This window comes from Thamnophis sirtalis, unplaced genomic scaffold, assembly GCF_051295495.1.
Source record: "Thamnophis sirtalis isolate CommonGarterSnake01/CBP01778 unplaced genomic scaffold, rThaSir2_p1.2 scaffold_11, whole genome shotgun sequence".
In the NCBI taxonomy this organism is placed as follows: domain Eukaryota; kingdom Metazoa; phylum Chordata; class Lepidosauria; order Squamata; family Natricidae; genus Thamnophis; species Thamnophis sirtalis.
This window is the reverse complement of record NW_028261391.1, coordinates 30,190,179-30,202,550: the sequence shown is the minus strand read 5'-3', so window position 1 is coordinate 30,202,550 and position 12,372 is coordinate 30,190,179. Positions and strand designations below refer to the sequence as shown.

At 34.8% G+C, this 12,372-nt stretch overlaps 1 protein-coding gene across 3 annotated transcripts in view; it reads left to right on the top strand.

Annotated features, from left to right (window-relative positions):
• The first annotated feature begins 5,780 nt into the window (after positions 1 to 5,780).
• RASA2 (RAS p21 protein activator 2) overlaps positions 5,781 to 12,372 on the top strand; it is a 52,683-nt gene continuing 46,091 nt past the window's right edge. For 2 of the 3 annotated variants that reach the window (XM_087725440.1, XM_014057419.2), the window contains exons 1-2: positions 5,781 to 5,960; positions 9,890 to 10,007. In XM_087725440.1, coding sequence (XP_087581566.1) covers positions 5,897 to 5,960; positions 9,890 to 10,007 — 182 coding nt within the window. In that variant the 5' untranslated portion in view covers positions 5,781 to 5,896. Of the gene's footprint in view, positions 6,011 to 9,889; positions 10,008 to 12,372 lie in introns of all 3 variants that reach the window. The other variant, XM_087725441.1, reaches the window with a different exon arrangement.

Here is a 12,372-nt window from a genome sequence, read left to right as displayed (position 1 = left end):
ACCACAAAGTTAATCAAATATACTTGAAAGGGTTTGGGTTATTGTTTTCCTTTTCTCTCTCTCTCTCTCTCTCCCTCCCTCCCTCCCTCCCTCCCTCCCTCTCTCTCTCTCTCTCTCTCTCTCTCTCCCTCCCTCCCTCTCTCTCTCTCTCTCTCTTTTCTTAATCTTTTTTGTTTTCCTGAGCACTATGGGGTTTTTTTTCTATTTGAAATTAACATCCTTCAAATAAAGATATCTCCAGCTTTAGCGATCAACTATGCTTATTTTGTTGATCAAGCTAAACAATTAACATATATTAACAAGAAGAAACATAAATCAAACTGATATGGGAAAAAAGCAATTTTTTAAAGAAAACTATTCTGAATGAGTTACTTTATTAGGCACGTTGGTGACTAAAGAAAAGAGAACACTGAATCAATGGAAAAGAAAATTGAAAAGAGTATACCAACCAGAGGGCAATACTGTATCCATTAAATCACAAATTAATTATTCACAGTAACTTATACAATTTGCACATTATATATTATGCAAATGATAGATTTCATAATTTTGCATAAAATACAAGACAAATTATATAAATTGTCACAGATGATGAAAAACTGATATAACTTTGTCTCATTCAGACTATTTTGAATACAGCTGATTTGTCCATTATTTTGGAGAATGTTTGGATCAAAACATGGCCTACTGCATCTAAAATCGTCTAAACAGAGGTCCTTTAATTAAGTTTTATTTGTAAAACATACCCAAATTTTTAACACTTTGAGAATGTAGAAAACTGCACACATTTTATTATAGAAAAAGAATTATTTAAAAAATATTCTATTTGGCACATTTAATTTTGGCCTTTTATGCTCACATTTCCACATTATATAACACAAATTGTGATAATGATAACGTATTTATTCTTAATTTGTCTGATGTCATTTTGCACGTAACTAAATAGAACGTATCCCTCACAATATAAGCACTGAAAAAGATCTAACTATATACATAAAACATTTTTGATGTGAAAAATCTATCACTTAGAAAATTATAATTACTGTGAGCTATTTAAAATAAGTACTTTATGAAACTTTGTAAAACAATATTATCTCAATAATTCTAGACCAAAGCCAACATTGGTTAAGATTTATATGTAGTGATAATTGTATAAATATTTTCTATAGCTGTTTAATTCATATGGAAAATAATAGCTTCTGTTACATGAGGGCTTTGTATATTTTGATAAAAACATGCTAACTTTGTAATTCTGCTTGTTCACTACAGTTTATAGAAACCAATTTTAATATGACAATATTATGTTTATAATTCATTATTGGAATTTTATTAATCAGCCTAATGGACAAGTATTACAACAAACATAGAATTAAAGCAAATATAATTGTTAAGGACAATGTTTACTACATAATGGCATATGCATTTTGTTTTAATAGAATTATTAAAAACTGGCATTCACAACTATTAAGAGAATCAAACTTTTTTCTCTCAACAAAATATTATAATAATGACTTCATAAAAACAGCCAAATTCTTTCATTCATTCTGTTTTGTCTCTTCCTTCCTTCCGCAATTTATCTATCATACCACTTAAAGCATGCAATGGTTGGCATGCAATGATTACATCATAATTGTGCTAAATTATTTTGAAAGAAGTTGGTTGATAAAGCTTACCCAAAATTCATCCTAAAACCTAAGAAAACCAAGAGTATAGTTATTGTTTCAGATTTTATGAAAGCTTTATATACCAGCATATGTGAAAATCACCCACAATTCAAATATGACCATACAAGTTGCATGACTATCTTAGAAAAAAGTTAAATGATCACTCTTTTGCAAAAACATAATCTAAAAAACAACCAAAAAACAGGTGGGTGTGAAGGCTGATGGGAACCAAGAATTATGAAACTAAGTACTAAATACATTGGCATATCTGGGAATTTACATCACAGACCATTCTTTACAAACCACCATGATTGAATTTAGTCAATACATGCCCAAATCCAACAAACAGACTGCACTGTGGCTTAGGTTAATGCCTCTGTCTGCCCATCCCATACTATGAACAGTATGTATTTTATTCCCTGTGTGTGTGCGCGTGCAAAGTGCACTGTGTCACTACCATATTACGAACTCCTTGGGTTACAACAAGAAGTTACTCTTTGAAACCTTTCCGACATCCTCCACTGCCATAATGTGGAATTCAATATAGAAATCTATTTTTAAAAAACTTTTTTAAATTCAATATGGAGAGCTCCTCCTCATGACTCAACAGAATAAGGAACGATCAGGAATGAAATCTGCTTCCATGTCAGAGTTTCAGTTCAGTTCTAGGATGCCAATTACTAAAACAATTTTACTAAAAAATTGTTTTACTAAAACTATTACTCTTTTGGAGTAATTGTCCTTGTTCTTGGACTTTAGTTGCTCTCCCACCAGGGCTATTTGCTTGTTTCACAACTCCTGTTCTACAAGTAGTTATGACAGGAACATTACATACCAAAATAAGATACAGGTTGGTGTACACATTGGTTAACTCTTTTACTCTTACATAATATAAATCACTTATTTTGTCTGAAACCAATTCTCTGATTCAAAATCAATTTTAAATGTCAGGAATGAAAGAAGTTAGGTCCAAGAACATTTGAACAAACTATACATTTTGAATATTGATGTATGTAAATCTACTTCTCTGATCTAAAAATGAACAAAAAGAAATCTTATTTAGCATTAATACTTTTCATATGACCAGTCACTACAGTCCAGTTTCCCAAGTTCAAGATTAGCATGTTAAAGTACTGTATATGTTAGTATGCATAGAAACAGATGGAAAGTATACTTCATATTCTGCATGTTTTGTAGCACAGGATATGAATGCTTAAGATGGCCTTTAAGTATTGCTAATTAGAATAAATTCTAGGAAATACTGAGCAGTAACCAATACCAAAATTGGCTGGCATTACTTCAAAATAATCCACTTTCTTCAGTTATATCCTATTAAAAGTTTCTACTGTTATTATTAATGTTCCTTTTCTGCAGTGAGTTACATCCAAAAGTTACATATCCATCTGCACTCAATGTTCTAAAACCTTCTGTTTTTACATCCACCTACTCCTTTTTGCTAAAAATATATTTTCAAAAAAACATCATAAAAAATATTTGAGTATTAATTTGAAACTCATTCAAAGCAAGCAACATGTATCTTGTAACTTTCACCCTCTTTCTGGATCCCTGGGTGCAAATTAATAAAAGATGAATGGAAATGACAGGAGGCTAAATTAGAGATTAAACAAGCAATATATTTGTAGCACAACACACTAAGCTACAGGTTATTAGCTATGAAGCCAAAAACAAATCACATTATGGCAAACTATGTTATACAAGAAAGTAGCCCTGTAGATTTTGCTGCTGCTGCTGCTGCTTTTCATTCCATGTATATTTTAGGTGATATGCATGTGAATTATACTAAAGAAAATTTAGTATGGGTCAGACCTTACTGATATAATTTCCTCTTACCTAAAAAAATTTTCTATCATTCTAAATGCATTTGTATTGATTGTGATAGTACATTGCTGAAAGAAAGAAAAATCTCACTGAATATATTGAAAAGCATTTTCTTCAGCTTTAGATTCCTTTATTACTTTGCCCTAGATTTGTCTGAAATCTATTGAAATGTAGAAAGCTGTTCTATTCTATATTATTAATCATTGGAGGAAGGAAAAAGATAATTCTAGTGGCATTAACTGTTCTTTCTAGAAAGGAATTTTCATTCAAAAGCCATTTTAGTGCCAACAATTGTGCTAACACAATTAAAAGTGGATTGTATTCAACCAAATAGCTAAATCAGAAGCCACTGTGGATTTAGGCTATTCTTATAGCTTATAAGTATACTTTTATATACTTTTTGCTATGTAAATTCAACCATTTCTTCAACAAACCATCATTAAGCCAACCATGGCTTAGTGCAGTTGAGTTACTAGTTTGAGGAATCTTTAATAAAGCAATGTCAATTAACAGAGCATTTTTTGTATTTTACCTCCATGTCTATAAAGTACATTTATCATATCTGGGCTGCAAATTTCAGTGCATCCACAAGATGGCCACAAAGAATTACTGAAACAGTTAATTCATAGCCATAATCTGATTGGTCCTATGGATATTTCCAGTCCAGGCATGGTGGCTTATGTACCATCAAGATTTTCTTCATGATCAGTCCCTAACTTGTTGTTTCAGCTTTTCCAATACTATGCTCATTGCCAATGTTACCAAGTGGATCCACCTTGCTGATGGTGGTCCCAAATTTTCAAACTTATTTATATATATATAAATATATATAAATATATTATATATATATATATATATATATATATATATATATATATATATATATATATATATATATATATATATATATATATATAAATATATAAATATATATAAATATATATTATATATATATATATATATATATATATATATATATATATATATATATATATATATATATATATATATATATATATATATATATATTCAAAAATCTTTGGTAACCAGAAAAATTAATGATGTTGCTACAACTCTAATTGTAACATTCAATTACAATTACATGATAAATTTAAATACAACTAAATAAATTTAGAGTTAGATCTTTGCTCATTTAAGGTATTTTAAAGAAAATCCTTTTCTTTCTTTCTTGAAAAACCCATAATGTGCCCAAAAAGGGATAATTTGAGCCCAAGTGCAGACAGTTAGTGTGAGAGGTTTTTTTATAATCCAACAGCACTTTTTCTCCCTGGCACCTAATCACAGCACAGATGGGCCTGGCAAATAACTTTTTGCTATCTCCATGATGCCACCTTCATCTCATTCCCACTCCAGAAACGAGCTAGGTTGACCTCATCTTTAGATGTACAAGTGTTAAAATAGTATCTTCCTCCTTATTTCAACATTATTTCACAAGTCTCCAGAAACATCTGACAGGCTTTGTTACCCAGAACCAGCCAATTGGAAGGATCTGGAAAGGAAATGAAGGATACAGGTTCAGCAAAGAGCCAGTATATTTCTCGAACAGGGGACAGGCAGTTTGGACTTAGGCAACTAGTTTGTCATAGTGATTAAGGTAGCAGCCTGGGAGACTGTGAGTTCTAATCCCAACTCAGGCATGAAACCAGAATGGCTACGGGCCAGTCATTCTCTCTCAGCCTTAGAAAGCAGGCAATGGCAAACCACTTCCCAAGTCCTGCCAAGTAAACGCAGACAGTGGCCATAACTCAAGACACTAATATAGAAATGCCCAATTAAGAGCCTCATGCGTTTTTATAACTTTCCATCGTCACAGTACCGGTAGGTACCAGTCTTTGCCGAAACAGCCGCTCCCCACCTCTCCCAATTTCTTCAAAACGGCTTCCATTTTCCAAATCAACACTGGTTTTGATCTGCAAAAAGCACCGATTCTATACTGCGGTTTAGATCTTGCTATGACGCTGGGCCCGCATCAGATTGACTAACGTCTGACAGTTCCGGCCGCCCTGACTTTCTCTTAGTCACGCCAACGGAAAAGATAAGGCAGCTGCCCCCTCCAAAGGGCGGGGGGGGGCGATGCATCACCCTGATAACCCCGGAGTATAGCCGCTCACTTTACCGGGGAAAAGGAAAGCAGAAAGAGCACGCATGCGCGCGCGGCACCCGTGCCCTGCCGCCCCCCCCTCGAGCTTCCAACCAATGGCAGAAGAGAGGAGCCCGAGAGCGGTAGGCGTGGCCGCGGTGGTCAGGGCTCTGCCCGTCAGTGCCGCGACGGGGTAGGTCTACGCGGTTTTGTACACAGTCCGAGTGCCGTCGGGGCGCGTGCGGAAGCCGTTTGGCCTTTCTCTTGGCCTCGCGGCGGGTGGCCCCCGGCTATGGCTGCTGGCGAGGGGGGCGACGAAGAGGTGCGAGTGCTGCAGACTCTCCGCGGAAAGATTTGTGAGTCACTGGGAGGGGTCGACTCTCCGCACCCGCTTTTCTGTGTCTATGTACGTATGTGTGTATGTACAAGTCGGTGGCCAGAGAGAGGTGGGGGCGGAAAGAGGGAGAGGGAAATGCGTGTGAGGGCGGAGGTCGGAGACGAGGCTGCTGAGCCGGAAGGAAGTGCCTGTGCTTTGGAGCGGCCTCACTGACTCATCCGCCCCAGCCCTCCAACCCCTGCTGCTTCCCCGGGTGCTGTCGGCGGGTGTGTGCCTGTGTGTAGGAGTAGATTAGTCCGCCTCGTGGCGAAAAGCTACAGGCAGTTGGGGTGGAAGTGCAGTCATTGTGATTAATTTACTTGTTGCTGTGCCTTCTGGTTTTGATGGGTTGCTTTTACCCTTCTTATTGGAAGGTATATATATTTTTTAATAAGCCATTCAGATTGCATGGATTAAACCCTCTGGAAAATAGAATAGAATATTTATTGGACACACAAGGAATTTGTCTTTGGTGCTCATGCTCTGAGTGTACATAAAAAGGCAAAATACATTGGTCAAGAATCATAAGGTGCACAACACTTATGATAGTCATAGGGTACAAATAAGCAATCAGGAAACAATATCAATATAAATCATAAGGATACAACAAAGTTACAGTCCTGCAGTCATAAGTGGGAGGAGATGGGTGATAGGAACGCTGAGAAGACTAATCGTAATAATGCAGCCTTAGTGAATAGTTTGACTGTGGTGAGGGATTATTTGTTTAACAGAGTGATGGCGTTCTGGGTGGGGGGGGGACCTGTTCTTGTGTCTAGTTGTCTTGGTGTGCAGTGCTCTATGCAGTTGTCTTTAATAAAAGTAAATAGTAGCCAAGTGTCGTGAGAGAAATCAATAAAGACACGCACCCCTATCAAAAAAGGAGTGGAGTGACTGAAGATTGAGAGTTGAAGTAAAAAGAAAATAGAAGGAACTTTCAAAAGGAAGAGTTTTGCACAGATAATGTGTGGGTATATCATTACTTTTGAGCTGGGAACCAGGAGGCTTGAAATCCATTAGATCTGAGAGCATCAGGGTGGGAAAAGCTGGCATGTGAGGTAAATGGGATATTAATGTAAGTTTTGGAAAGACTAGCTATTTGGTAAAAGGGATGCAGAAGTTAAGCAAGGCAGTCCACTTTTCTCTTGCCTGAAGCTAACTCTGTTACTTGAAAGCTTTTATTACATGTTGCATTTAATAGTTGTTTCCCAATTCTGACTTCTTATGTGGAAACTTCTGTGTAAGTAACACTTAATGTTTTAGGGGAAATTTAATTTGACTATATATCAAGGTAGGCTTATATGATAAATCCTTGATATTTCTCTTCATAATTAAGTTTCCAGGTGGTTAATTATGTTAGCCTGTTGAACAACAAATTGTATTTTGACAGATTTAAAAATAACGTTTAAGGCATTGAGCTTACCATTGAAAGTCTTCCTGTATTTGGTAAATGGTGTACATCTAATTGAATGGATCTAGCCATCACTACAATAGTACTTAAATCATATTTTTATGTGTAAAAAATTATGTACACATATAGAAATGCAATTCCAGGTCTTAGAAATTATTAGAACAACTATAAATGAAAAAAACCAGTGCGTATCAAAATTTGAAAATGACATACTGGTATATGACACATGCAGTACAATTACATGTTCAGCAACCCTTTGAGTTATTGATCAACATTGTCCTTAATAAATGAATTATTATAGTTCAAAATGTACCTTCTGAAACTTAGGTAGAAATCTGATTTTTACTTCCGCACTCCAAATTTGAGTTAAAGCTTGGAACAGAAGTATCACTTTTCTTGTTTTCACTCCAATTCTTAGATATTTTTGATCTTCGAGAACAGAATACAAATTAATGCAAATATTCTTTCTGTGCCTATCCAGACAGATGTCTGAGGTGAAGGAATGAGACCAATTAAAATGCCTATGCAGTGGTCAAAGCTCATTGTTATGAATTGGTAAAAATCATTAGTCGAATCGACTAATGATTTTACAATTCATAACAATGAGCTTCTCTAACATCTTATTCTTAGCCTGAAATTTATTTTGAAAAATAAAGTGAACCTCATACCTATGTTTGATAGGTAGATAACAGTATATTTGTTTAGGAAATTCATTTGTATTGATTATAATTTTGGTATGTTAAATAGTTATAACTGTAACCATGACATTTTAATGAAAATGTTAGCATTTATAGATTTTAATTTCTAAAAAATTGTTCTTCTAGATAAAAAAGACTTATTTATAAAAGAGACTTATATGAGGACCCAGACTGTGGGGGCAAGTTGCTGACTCAATTTGCTAAAAAATTTGTAAACCGCTTAGAGAGGGCTGAAAGCCCTATGAAGCGGTATATAAGTCTAATAAATAAATAAATTAATAAATTAATAAATTAATAATTTGACAAGAAACCTTTTTATGTAGTTTATCAGGAAATGTTATAAATGACTACAGTATGGGGGAGAATGTTATATTTATGATATAACTGTCTATCAAATGGATTGAAAGTTAATGTTGCTGGCAAAGGGGCATCTTAACTTGAAGACAGAAAATGTAAAATTATAGTCTGAGATGTAAGGAATAGAAAAGTGATAATGTTATGAGTCAATTTTAGGGTAACAGGAACAAACAGGATGTAGTGGTTTTGTTGAGATGGAAGGAACTGAAGTTCTTTCATGTAAGTCAAATAACACCCATTTCCTTTCTCATGCATTTGAAATAATTACAAGAACAATATTTTCAATGAAAATGTATTTTGCAATATAGTCTTCTGTTCTAGATTTGGTTTAAAACCATGTCTGCTTTCAAAATCTTTACTATTTAAAGTGGACATTACACTTTCAAAATTCTGGCTTAGACTTGCTAGCCAGTGGTATTTGATTTGATTTTTATCCCAATCAAAATTCTGTGCTGTATCAGTTTCTCATTGAGATGCTGGATTTAGTTTTAAGGAATAATATTAAAGCATATTCCAATTCTTGCAAACCATTTTTTAGAACTATTGCATTTGACTCTGCTTATGTATTTAATAAAAACTAATGAAGTATTTAATTTCGTATATGTGTATGTATATTTTGGGGTTTTGAAATATATTTATACATGTCTGACATTGGATAATCAAAGAATTTATACTTCAACATGCTTTGCATGCTAATAATACGATTTTTTAAAGAAAGGTATTCTTTTTCTGTTTTATCTCCATTCAGTATTTGTTAGTGTTGTGTAACAATCTAAATTTGAAGAGAGAAGTGAGATATCGTGCTTTCTCTATCAAACATGCCTTTTTTTTGGCCACACAAACGCAAGAAGAAGCATTTTTAAATGATTTGCTTAATTAATTCACCTGCATGTGTCATTTAATCCCCCCCCCTCCCCGTTGAATTCAGTTTGCTACAAATCCCTAGTATTTGTATAGTGGCTTTGTAATTTTTTTTAGATAATAAGATTATTGAGATAATAGGTTACGTTTCTTAAATTCATAAACTAGGGTTACCTTATTTCTAGATGTCTTAATATGGGGCTGTACATGTGTCCTTAAAGTAGATTTCAGAGAGGAAATATTTTCAAAATAGTTGAAGTATGAACGAAAATTAGGTGAGATTTGGATGAGATTAACATATGATGTATAGCTAGACTAAATTAAATAGAGTTCTATGATGTGTCCATGTGATTGTATTTTCTCAATTTTGTCACTTTCTTCTATGTGTTTCACCACAAGAACTCCATAATTGTAATAGACTAATTTATAGCGGTACGTAGGATAATCATGTTTACCGGCTACTTTCAGTGTTCTGTTATTTTTTTAACTTGATGAGAATAAAGGCATCTCAACATTTCATTTGCAAATTGATTGTACCATAATTTTCTTCTATACAGAATTAAAAATATTTCATTTTGTCATTAGGTCAAGCCAAAAACTTAGTGCCATATTCAGGACCAAATAAAATGAGAGACTGCTTTTGTACAATCAATTTGGATCAAGAAGAGGTGTTTCGTACTCAAGTGGTAGAAAAATCTTTAAGGTAAGCTTCTAATCATGATGTCAGAAACATTATGCAATTAAAAAACTACTCTTTAAGAGTTAATTTCATATTTTTCAAGATTTCTATGTACTGCAGTAATTCTGAAATTAAATTTGTGTTCAGTTTGAAGGAGTGTATCATAATCGCTTTAGGGAAACGTGGATATTCTCCAATATAATCTTTTTCCTCACAGGGTTGGTCAATTTAGCCTACTGACCCAGTAAGACACTTAGATCCTTTTTGCATATTTTTTTGCTCGGTATGATCTTGCCCACTCTATGCTTATGCATTTACCTTTTCCTATATTTATCCTTCCTAATGTGTGATCTAGTTGTTTTCAGTCAGTTGTTCCAATTCCTCCTGAATTTCAATTGTCCTATATAATGTTTCTTATCATCCTGATCTTTGGCATGTGTAAATTAGATCATATTATCTACCACTCATCAATCAAATAAAAATGCATTATATAGTACAGGGCTTAGAATGGACCTCTGCTTTATTTTTCAGTTTATATAGCTATCTTATATTGCATAAAGGTAGTTTGGCATAGTAGTTAAGATGCTGACCTAGAAATCAGGAGACTAGAGTTCTAGGCTTCTCTTAAACATGAAAGCTGCCTGGGTGATTGAGACCAGTCACTCTTTCTCAACTCAACCCACCTTTCAGGATTGCTCCTCTGGGGTAAATAGGCAGAAGTATTAGGTATGTTTGCTTCTTTGAATTGAACAAATATGTATAGTGGGACATAATAATGATTCTATGCAGCTTACAATAAAATAACCAATTATGCCAATCACTACCTCTTTCCAGCTTGACATAAAGCTGTACTTAATAAGTAGAGTTGTTCAACAAGTTTTGTATCCATCCATCTGAAGTAGCACAGTCCCAACTTGTCTTCTCATCTGGGATTTCATAGGAGACTTTGTCAAATACTTTATTTAGACAAGTTACACTATGTTCAACATATTCAAACCGGTCAATTTATTTAAAAAGATAACTTTTTGGTTTGGCGTGACTAGTTCTTAATAATCCATGCTAGCTCCTGCCAAACTATACGTTTGCTCTGAAATAGCAATAGCACTTAAATTTATACGTCGCTTCATAGTTCTTTACAGCCCTCTCTAAGTGGTTTACAGAGTCAGCATATTGACTGCAACAATCTGGGTCCTCATTTTACCCACCTCGGAAGGATGGAAGACTAAGTCAACCTTGAACCTGGTGAGATTCGATCTGCCAAACTGCTGAGAGACAGTGATCAGAAGAAGTAGCCTGCAGTACTGCACTCTAACCACTGCACTGCTGACCTATCTATAATTACACACACAACATTTCCCCTTCTCCAGTCCTTCAGCACCAACATACATCCATGATTTCTCAAACATAAAAGAAAAGGATTTGGGGGGGAAAATCTGTTATGTGTTCCTTCAAGATTTTAAGATGTACTTGATATAAAACTTAATTGATAACTGATGACTGATCTTGGTTTGCAACTCCTTTCTTATGACAGTTCTGCTTATATCCATCTGAAGAGGTTCCCCTTTGGAAATAAAAAGCAAAGTAGAGAAATTTTGCCCTCTACCTATCCCTGTTTCCATCCTATAATCATCTTCTTCATATCTCTTACTTCTGACGTCATTTAAAAAGGCTTTTTGTTCCTCAAAATACTTTTGTTCCCTATGCTATCCCAATATTCTTTCTAGAATTTTTGGCTGGCATGTTTCCTTGGTGATTGCACATATTTTCCTTTTCCTAAATAATACCTTTGATTCTTAATTTAGCTGAAAGCTGTTTATGCTTCCACAACATTTTTTCTGTGACTTTAATTTTTTTTATTGAAATAGAGGGTGAATGTACATTCATACTGTCAGGCCCCAAGAATACATGTAGAATTACATCTGTAGTTTTCTTTAGTGTTTTTATAGACAGAATCTTGCAAACTAAAATGACTATCTGCCTAATTGTATATACTATATATACTCTGTGTATTGCTATGGAGCAACCATTTTAAGCAACCATTTTAACCAAGAGCCAAGGTGGCGCAGTGGTTAAAATGCAGCACTGCAAGCTACTGCTAGATCAGCAGTTCAGCGGTTCAAATCCCACCGGCTCAGGGTTGACTCAGCCTTCCATCCTTCCGAGGTGGGTAAAATGAGGACCCAGATTGTTGGGGGCAATATGCTGACTCTCTGTAAACCGCTTAGAGAGGGCTGAAAGCCCTATGAAGCGGTATATAAGTCTACTGCTATTGCTATTGCTATTAAGTTCATTTCGACAGACCAAACTTCAAGCTCCATTGTCTCTTTGCCTTCAGTCCCTTCCTCATGGGAATCCAGACTAGTCCACCACAAGTACCTTGCTTTTGAGA